Raw genomic sequence first — 10,626 nt, 5'->3', positions numbered from 1 at the left:
CAAAACACATAAAAACACAAAAACACACTGACAACCATGACTCATTCTGTACCTTAACCTACTGAACAGTTCGACGGTCATATTTTGTAACGCTTTGCGTTACGTCTAGTTTCTGTATTGACTGATCTAGCTGAAGCCACGTGTCTCGTTGTTGTTTGTTTGGTTTTATCTTATTGTCCCCATTTTCTGTGGCCTGGGTGCCTACCCAGGGTGAGTGGCAAGGTAACATTGTGTTGGTACCTTTATGGTAATATTCTGCCCTTAAGTTGCTGTGTGAACACCCCCCTAGTGGTTGAGTATGGAGTTTGATATCTAGCTTGTTATCTGTGTGATTTATCTTGACCTCACAATGTTTTGAACTTCGACGTATTACACTTGTGTGTGCATGAGTGTGTTATCACATATGGCAGAATTCTAGCAGTGTTACTATAGTTACTCTGGGTTTCCCCCTTGGGCCTATTTTATGTGTTTTTGCTTTCTTTTCTTTGATGTCTGATGTATGTATTGTCATTTTGATTCGTTACTCCTGCCAAGTAAAAACAACAAGGAAGATCCGTATTGAAATAAATTATGTATTGCTTATAACAGCCTCTGTTTGAATCCATTTTATTGGGTAACATACAAGTATTGGGGAACTCTCCACATGGTCACAGTAGAAACATGCACCCAATCATTTTTGACTGCATATCTCCTAGTGTAATATCTGTAGGCCTATTATATATGTGGGCACACTTGTGGTGTTGAGGGTGAGCAGTACAGTGAATGTAAGCTATCTGCCCTTTTCACCTTTTCTGTGGGAATATTCCAAAGGAAGTTATATTACATTATAAACTATATCCGTTGTAGTATGCCTCAAGCAACAACAACAACAAAAAAACTTGGATAAAATGTACATAATGAACCATGGCATTATGATATATATGGCAGATTGTGATATGGTATGTAATGAGGGAATATAAGATGTGTCTAGGATCTGATCTGTCTTTGTGTGCTGTTACTGATGATGTTGTAACAATTTATGAACAAATAAGGATTTATTTATTCTGATGATTTTTCAATTGGATAGTACATTTCATTAATAAGGGGTGTGTTAACAGAGTGACCTTCATTACACAGTTGACAACACTTCAGCCGCTTCAAAGTAAATATGGTATACACAGAATATTTTCTCTTGAACAAACATTTGGAAATCATGATTCATTTCAAGATGCATGACATGGCATGATTCCATTGATCTTGACCTCTTAGTCATTCCGTTATTTTCGCATCATGTGCTGTCTGCTGTTTTTCTCAGGCTTAAACAAGATGATGTAGCATTTTGGGATAAAAATACAAAAAAGAAGGCCAAAAGCAGAGGCTAAAATGGCAAATACATGAACAGCTACTGTGTATTTTCCTGATGTGCTAACATACACAGGAATAAAAGTAATCCAAACAGCAAAAAAAATAAGCATACTAAATGTGATGAACTTGGCTTCATTGAAATTGTCAGGGAGTTTTCTAGCTAAAAAAGCCATTAAAAAGCACATGCAGGCCAGCAGTCCAATGTAGCCCAGCACACACCAGAAGCCCACTTCTGACCCCACAACACACTCCAGGATGATCTTGGCACTCAGGAACCTGGTGTTTTGTGCTGCATAAGGAGGCCGAGTGGTAAGCCAAACAATGCATATGAGTACCTGTATGGAAGTGCATACTATAACACTAGCTCTCTGTTTGGCTGGACCAAACCACTTCATGACATTACTGCCTGGAAGGTTGGCTCTGAATGCCATCATTACTACGACTGTTTTAGCAAGAATGCAGGAGATACAGAGGGCGAAGCTGATGCCAAATGCTGTGTATCGGATCTGGCAGAACCAATCAGTGGGCTCCCCAATAAAGGTCAGACCAATCAGGAAGCAAGCACAGAGAAAGAGAAGCAGTAAGAAGCTGAGTTCCATGTTGTTTGCTCGAACCATGGGTGTTTTTCTGTAAATAACAAACACTCCCAAAACTGCTACCGTAGCAAAGGCTCCAAATGCAGAGACTACCCAAAGAACTATGCCCATGGTTTCATGATAAGATAAAAATTCTATTGTTCTTGGAATACAGTGATTCTGAGCTCGGTTTGGCCATGTGTCCTCCGAACATCTCAAACAATTCACTGAATCTGAAGGAAAGGGTACAAATATTTAGAGAGAATACAATATGAATGTATTTAAAACATATTGTCTTGGTTGAAGATCAAGAAACAGCTAATCAAACAGAAATTGACTGCTGTATAGAAACATACCTGTTTCATTGCTAACCTCCCCTTCAGCACAGGGGATGCAGTCGAAACAGCAAATGGGCTGGCCTTTCCTGATCGCTTTCCTAAAACCTGGCAGACAGCTTTCACTACATATTGACACTGGTGTCTATCAGCGAGAGTGAAGTAGTGGAAGAGAGAGATGCTATTCAGACAAATGCAAGCATGTGTGTTCTTTAAAACATGCATACATGGAGTATTCATTAAACCTTTTTAGTCAAGGGTATAGGAATTAGCATGGTTTGCATGAATCATATTCAGGAAATTGAAAACATAAAATATTGTTAATTAATTATCAAAAAAGTAATTACTTTAGATTAAACAATATAAAACATCCTCATATCATCATTGTGCTACCAAAAATATTGAAATGCACTTTTGAGCAGTAGATAAGAATACATGATTGTTATTTGTAATGAAAAACATTTTGACACTGAGGATAGCTGACAAACCTGGAAGCCTTTGTGCCACTGCACTGCGGACTCGTTAATGAAGAGGTCCTGAGCTAAAGAGTCATCATAATATCCTACTTTCATCAGTTGCAATGAGCCATCCTGCGTCTTTTGCCAGTTCATGAGGTCATAAGAAGCAATTGGGTCTCCATTTTCATCAAATCTTACTTCCTCACCCAATGTTGTGAACATTGTTTGTTTCAAATAGTAAAGGAGCTTAAGTGAAATTAAAAAGACACAAGTAGGACAAAGTGATGCGATTATCAGCCAAATGAAGCATATATCACGCATAAACAAATTCAGATCCATAAAGAGATACACACAGGCCTAGATTAATCCATGTCCGTATCCGTTTATCATTGTAGTCTAAAAACACACTGGTTCTGTAGTTTACCTCACAATACGCCCTGCTCACCTGCCATGGCAGAACCGGTGCCAGACTCCCACAGGTCCCATTAGAAAAGGGGCCTTTCCCGGGAACACAGACGCTCATATCATGCAGTGCATGAGCTATGAGGTGCACAGCCTTATAGACATTATAGGTGACTCTGAGCTGGGACACGTCTGTGTATACAGAGTTCACCTCATTGAGCTCTTCAAGTCCACTACAAGAGCGTCTCTTCTGAGTCTCCTCCGCATGTGTGTGAGTATTCACCGAGCCATTGAGCCTGCAGTTGAAGGTCTCTTCCCAGAACTCTGCTATAAAATGTGAAGTGAGTTCTTGGGAAGGGTGCAGACTTGTGAGATACATGCCCAGACCTGGGATATCACCTTTGCGTATCGCGAACCCCAAAGTTCCCCGCAACAGATCCTCAAAATCAGCCCACAGTGACTGTGATGTAGACCAGGCCTCGCTGGCGATCCAAAGCAGATCGGTGACATTCTGCCGTCTGCACTCAGTCAAAATCACACGCATCTCAGTGTCCCCATACACACTCAGGACGACTCTAGCAGAGGACTTCTTCATAGTCTTCACCAGATCCACAACAGCGTCTTTGATTGGTGGCAGAGACAGAAAATGAACATAGGCTGCACAGACATTATATCTGGCTGCTTCCTGGAGAAAGAGCTGTATGGCAAAGCGGGCATAGTCTGACTCCAAACCAATCACTCCCACCCAAGTCCAGTGGAAATAACTGACCAGTCTGGCCAGAGCCTTTGTCTGGATTGCATCACTTGGCATTGTCCTCATGAAAGTAGGAAACTCTTTTTGGTTGCTCAGGCAACTGCATGAAGCAAAGTAGCTCACCTGATATAAAAAAAGGCAAAAGAAAGATGTTTCATAAAGAAATATAAAAATTCACATGATAGAAACTATAGATATAGATTCGAGTAAATGTCTCTATTACCATAATTTGCAAAAATTTGATTGTAAATTAACAATTTCATGAATATATCTCACCAACGGGACGTGAAAAGAGCCCAAAATTCGTAAAACCGCCATTGACACCCCTGAAGCTGCATCTCCTACAATCACAGGTGAGACTTTTCTGTAAGCGTCCAGGCATGTAGAGCCACTGCCCTTCTCAGGTTGTCCATTTGCAAGGAGAAGTGTATTTTTTAAGGAAACTGGAATATCATCACCGCTGTCTCTTATGTGGTATCCCAGTTTCAAATGAGGTAGGAGGTCCTGCCGCTGGTTTATCTTCTGCACAGCAAAGGCCATTGTACGCATCCAGCGCAAAGCCCTGGGACTAAAGCTGCAACAAATTCAGAAATAATCTTTTTACTATGTAAAAAGGCATGGGGAGGAAAACAGAGAAATTACAGTATAGGGTCATTGCTTTTTTCAGTTTTAGTAATTCAGGATATTACACAATACAATATGTAGATGAAAGGGGAAAAAAATCACTATTAACTCACAACTTATATCCATATGGTACAGGCTTTTTGACAAAAGACTGCTCAGTGGAATCAGGTTGATAATGCAATGGGAACAAGCCCCCAAGAATGACATCTCCATCCAAGTAAAAACTATTGGTTTCCTCTGAACCCATAAAGGTGCACCTCTTATTCATGACAGGTTGAAAACACATGCATGTCAGAACAAGCCAGATTGCCAGATGTTTATTGGAGATGTATGCCATTGCTCCCCCGTTTTACAGAAGTGTGAATTGCTTTATATATGGCCCTAGAAGGAGGGGGCTGGCGCAAAGATAGGTTCCCCCATTCCCATATAAGAATACACCAATGGCAAATCATGTTCCAACCATCAGACACAGAACCACGGATTAAACTGGACACAACAAACCAGACAACACGTAAAACTGTATTTCATGAGGTGCATAAATAAAGCAAATGCTGACAATTTCATATTTTTCATACAACCATCAAATGTACAAATGTTCCAATGAGAACAAAAAACGAAGTTAACAAGGAAATATTTTGGATATGCTATACACACTCAGAAACTGTAGGTGGCAGAGAACTCCCAGGTTGAGGATTATTTGTACTGCTCTAGCCCAGTTAGAAAAATTGGAGAAGTATTGACAGACTCCCTTTCTCCCCCCAATCTTTTTTTGTAACACACACACACACACACACACACACACACACACACACACACACACACACACACACACACACACACACACACACACACACACACACACACACACACACACACACACACACACACACACACACACACACACACACACCACAAAATATGTGTCTGCCTTGGTCTGTGTATGTTACTGTTTGAGCACCTGTCATGACCTCTGATCACATCTAACTCAAATAGATATTCTCTCCTATTTTTATATTAAAAAACTAATTTACATTTGCCTACACAGTTACAATTGGTTATCAAAGTTTTAATTCACAGAATTCTTTTTTATACACATATCTGGTATCTCATCTGTTTATCCTGTACGTGATAGCTTTTTTTGATATGGTATGTGGCATTGTTATTATATACTTTACCATGGGACATTAGCTATTTGGTAAAGGGGTAGTGTTTGGAGTATGTTGCCTGGTACAGCTTATTGAAATGAATGTTAGGGAGAAAGTAAGCTCTTTAACTAGAACATTAAGCTCTTCAACTAGAACAATAAGCTCTTTAACTAGAACAGTAAACTCTTTAACTAGAACAATTAGCCTGGAATCCAGGGAGAAATCAAATGTAATGATGCAAGAGACTGGCCAATAAAAACCGAACCACTTCCTTCATCTTGTTTGTCTGGGCAAGGTGTGTGGACATGACTCCTCTCCTTCTGTGCGCCCTGTTGTATCAGGCACCCCTGTCAACAGCTACCTCATGCATTCTTCAGGGGGGGTTTGAGTTACCTGGATTCATGTCTGACGGAACCTTCACTATTGGAGGCATTTTCCCCTTGCACTACAGAGTGGAGCTTCCACATGCAGACTTCAAAGAGCCTCCTGTGTCAGCCCAGTGCAGAGGGTGAGCTTAGTGTTACATTAACACCCTTTTTCTGTTGAAGGTAATATGTGATACAATTTTGTGTGCATTGCATGTCTTACTTTTTTATAAACCTTAAGTATTGCTGTCACACAATGATGCTTTATTGTCTGTAATGTCCCTGTATGCAGGTTTGACCCACGTGCCTTCCGCTGGGCCTTAACTATGAGGCTGGCTGTGGAGGAAATCAACAACAGCAAAGACTTACTACCAAACCACACTCTGGGTTATAAGATTTTTGACTCCTGTGCAACGCCAGTGACGGCACAGAGAGCTGTTCTTGCAGTACTAAATGGGAAGGACAGTAGAGAGAATACAATGTGTTCCAGTACGAATCCTCTTCTAGCCATTATCGGGGAATCTGGGTCCTCACAGTCGATTGTAGTGTCCAGAACACTTCAACCTTTCAGAATCCCAATGGTAAAACATTACAGTGCACGCATTGCATGTTTTAAAAAAAATCCACATGATGACTTGATAATGAAATAAACAATGTAAATGGTAGTGTTAGAAAATAAACTGTACTATGACTGTATTCATGTTTTTTTCTTTTTTAGATCAGTTATTTTTCCACTTGCTCCTGTCTGAGTGATAGGACACAGTTCCCCACATTTTTCAGAGTAGTGCCAAGCGATGATTACCAGGTAAAAGCCATCGCTCAACTTCTGAAGCACTTTGGCTGGACATGGATCGGCGTAGTGACGGAGGATCATGATTATGGCAGGTTTGCACTGCAGGGCTTAAGAAAGGAAATAGAAAATACTGATATCTGCCTGGCCTACCATGAAATGATCCCCAAAGACTACAGCACAGAGAAAGTCCTTAAAATACTCGAGGTGATGAGAAGTTCCACTGCCCGAGTGGTGGTGGTGTTTTCAGGTGAGGGAGAGTTTTATCCTTTCCTTAAAGAGTTCAGGAAGCAGAACATCACAGGGATCCAGTGGATTGCAAGCGAGGCTTGGGTGTCTGCCTCTGTGCTGGCAGAGACGTATCCTTTCCTGGATGGCACCATTGGTTTTGCTGTCCGTAAGGGTCACGTCCCAGCACTCAGAGATTACCTGATGACAGTGGACCCATGGCATTACCCCTCTAATCCTCTTGTACAGGAGCTATGGGAGACTCTCTATGGCTGTTCTCCCGCTGCAGCAGCTAGAAATACCCAACTGCCCCTCTGCACAGGGCAAGAGAATCTGAAGGAACAGCACTCTGCCTACATGAACACCTCAAGCCCTCGTGTTGCCTATAATGTGTACAAAGGTGTATATGCTATTGCTCATTCCCTGCACAACCTAATACACTGTGCTCCTGGCTATGGTCCATTCCTCAATGCTTCATGTGCTGACATCAACAATATCCATCCATGGCAGGTATGAAAAAATACTAGGAGAAATTATATTGTGTTCTGCAATTAATAGTGTTATTGCATTCATGCCATGAAAACTAAATGTAGTTCATCGTATTATTCACAATTGTATGTGTTTGTAGCTTCAGCACTATCTTCAAGAAGTCTCCTTCTTCATCTCAGGCGAAAATGTAAACTTTGATATGAAAGGGGATTCTATTCCATCATATGATCTCATAAACTGGCAAAGGGATACTGATGGACAAATTCAGTTTGTGGCAGTGGGTCTGTATGTTGGAGCAAAAGATGCTGGGAATGAGCTCAGTATTGATAAGGACACGATCAAGTGGACAGGACAGAGAAAAGAGGCAAGATGCATCTTTGTGGAATTAAAATGTCATCTTTTGAAGTACTATAGACAGCACTTGCCGTAAGTGAACCCCCAGTTGTACTTTCATTTAAAAGAATAAAATAGGGCACTAGTCTGAATAAACATGTACTTATACACTAATCTAATTCTATGAAATTATTACTGAAATATATATTATGAAATATTCTTAAGGATCAAATTCATTTTCATGTATATAATGGCAGTCTCATACCCTCACAAAACCAAATTCTGAAAAGTAAGTGCTCTCAAATTATGTGATGGCATATGAAAGTGAACAAACATTGGACTAAAGACATTGGCATTGTAGGGTTGGCAAAGGTGTGATTCCCTGTGGTGCGTTACAACAGGTGCTGGTGTCTGTGTGCAGCGACAGCTGTCCTCCAGGATCCCGGAAGGCTGTCCGTCCTGGGGAGCCTCTGTGCTGCTTTGACTGTGTACCATGTGACAGCGGCAAGATTAGCAATGAGACAGGTGAGGCCCACACCCTTGTATATCACATTTCTCCTGAACTGTTCAATATTGTTTTAATTCAATCTTTGTTTCCTCCCTAAAGATTCAATAGACTGCATGTCCTGTCCTGAAGACTTTTGGTCAAATGCTGCTGGAACACACTGCATACCCAAGGTTGTTGAGTTTCTTTCCCACGATGCAATGGGAGTGACACTGACAGTGATAGCCATTGTAGGTGCCTGTCTCACGGTTTCTGTTCTAGCAGTATTTCTTTATCACAGAAACACCCCCATTGTCCGTGTGAACAACTCAGAGCTGAGTTTCTTTATTCTGCTCTCACTCACTCTGTGTTTCCTGTGTGCACTGGTGTTTATCGGAGAGCCCACAGCCTGGTCCTGCATGCTGCGCCACACGGCCTTCAGTATCACATTCTCCCTCTGCATCTCATGCATCCTGGGCAAGACATTAGTAGTTCTTGCTGCTTTCACAGCCACTCGGCCTGGAAACAACATAATGAAGTGGCTGGGGCCTAGCCAGCAGAGGGTCATCATATTCTCGTGCACTCTGGTTCAGGTCATAATCTGTGCTGCCTGGCTCATCACTGCTCCCCCTTTTCCTTCTAGAAACACCCAGTATCAGCGCTCCAAAATTATCCTGGAGTGTAGTGTGGGCTCTGACTTGGCATTCTGGTGTGTTCTGGGATATATTGGACTGCTGGCTTGTTTGTGTTTTATGCTGGCCTTCTTGGCCCGAAAGCTTCCTGGAAATTTTAATGAGGCAAAGTACATCACTTTTAGTATGTTGATCTTCTGCGCAGTTTGGTTAGCCTTTGTCCCAGCCTATGTCAGCTCCCCAGGAAAGTTCACTGTAGCTGTAGAGATTTTTGCCATTTTGGCATCCAGTTTTGGCCTACTATTGTGCTTATTTGCACCAAAGTGTTACATTATCTTGGTAAAACCAGAGAAGAACACTAGACATCACTTAATGGGAAAAGAAAAATAACCAAAGAAACCAGTGAATAGCATGTAATAATCAGGAACTGATGAAATCAGGTAAAGAAAATGTTTTCATTTTAAGAATAAAATATGTTATTGAAATCAAGTGATGTGAATTAAATGTCTGAATCTTAATAGTCCTAGCAGTCCTGATCAAAGGAAATAAATAAGGACAGAAATCATCAATCGTTGAAATGAATGAAATAGTAGTCAATCATTAATATATAAAAAATACGAATACGTATATTTATAAGGTTTAGCCATTTTTTCAACTTTCAAATTCCCATTCAAATCAGTTATAAGTGAATTTGCAACTGAAATAAAAAAATAAAAAACCCTGGTGGTATGAGCATTCCAAAATAGTAATTTGATTAATAATGAGAATATGGCTTGAAAACCACAAATAAGATGAAAAGGTTAATGTTATGGGTTTTAGAACAATTAATATTATCATTTGTGAGTGTGACATGGTTGTGCTTTCAATGACACTCATCACAACAATCCCACACATAATTTGAAAGGTTAATTTCCAGATTCATGATTCTAAACTTGCTTCCTCTGGATAAATCAGTGGAGTTGAGCGTTGTGCCATGACATAGTCCATACAGGAGTTAAGTGAGCGTGTTCTAACAGTGTCCCCTGCTGGTCATTTCAATACCTGAAAATGCATATATTCTACTGTATGAAATATATACATATTTACATGTAGGGAAATACTAAGACTTCTACATTTTCTTTATTTATTGCTATAAACAATTTTTTATCCATATATCTATGATAATTGAAATCCAAAATGCAAGTGTTAAAAATGTTTTAGCAAAACTATATTCACAAGTCTCAGTGCAATAGTCAACTGTGCTGGCAGGAGTCAAGCAGGAACCGTGCATGTACCCCAAAGTATGCAGACGAGCAAGGCCTTGATTATACTCTCTTATGGATGCGCACACTGGCAGTTGCAGACACCAGGGACACAAAGCTGTTCATGATTGCTTTCTAGTCTGAAGTTGCACAGTTGATGCTCTTGTAGTATGAGTCAAGACCAACGAGAGGTGCTGTCAGCGTACAAAGGCCTATAGATTTCGAAACTAAAGTTTTGTTTTATCTTACACAATGAGAAAATAACATATGATAAACTGTTGTTTTGCCCAATCAAAATTACCACTCAAAAATACAAAACAAATCAAATCCATGTTTGTGTGTTTGCTTCTCTTATTACATGGGCCTATAGATACCTGTCTGCTAAATGGTTGAATCCATTGCATTTTCCTTAATGTGATTATGTATA

The 10,626-nt window shown here is 40.4% G+C and overlaps 2 protein-coding genes across 2 annotated transcripts; one reads left to right on the top strand and one right to left on the bottom strand.

Annotated features, from left to right (window-relative positions):
* Window positions 1-1,256: 1,256 nt before the first annotated feature.
* Window positions 1,257-4,760, bottom strand: LOC308370369 (extracellular calcium-sensing receptor-like; the record flags this gene model as incomplete). Its single annotated transcript, XM_080845023.1, has 6 exons — window positions 1,257-2,152; window positions 2,276-2,399; window positions 2,743-2,958; window positions 3,158-3,991; window positions 4,145-4,442; window positions 4,606-4,760. 6 exons carry the CDS (start codon window positions 4,758-4,760, stop codon window positions 1,257-1,259), a joined length of 2,523 nt encoding a protein of 840 aa, XP_080701149.1.
* Window positions 4,761-6,038: 1,278 nt separating this feature from the next.
* LOC308370462 (extracellular calcium-sensing receptor) lies at window positions 6,039-9,348 on the top strand (the record flags this gene model as incomplete). The annotated part of the gene is made up of 6 exons (XM_080845110.1): window positions 6,039-6,145; window positions 6,295-6,583; window positions 6,721-7,530; window positions 7,649-7,873; window positions 8,244-8,367; window positions 8,450-9,348. The coding sequence occupies 6 exons, from the start codon at window positions 6,039-6,041 to the stop codon at window positions 9,346-9,348; spliced, it is 2,454 nt and encodes an 817-aa protein (XP_080701236.1).
* Window positions 9,349-10,626: the final 1,278 nt, after the last annotated feature.

The sequence above is a fragment of the Sprattus sprattus genome (assembly GCF_963457725.1).
Source record: "Sprattus sprattus genome assembly, chromosome: 9".
NCBI lineage: Eukaryota > Metazoa > Chordata > Actinopteri > Clupeiformes > Clupeidae > Sprattus > Sprattus sprattus.
This window is presented reverse-complemented; position numbering and strand designations above follow the sequence as displayed.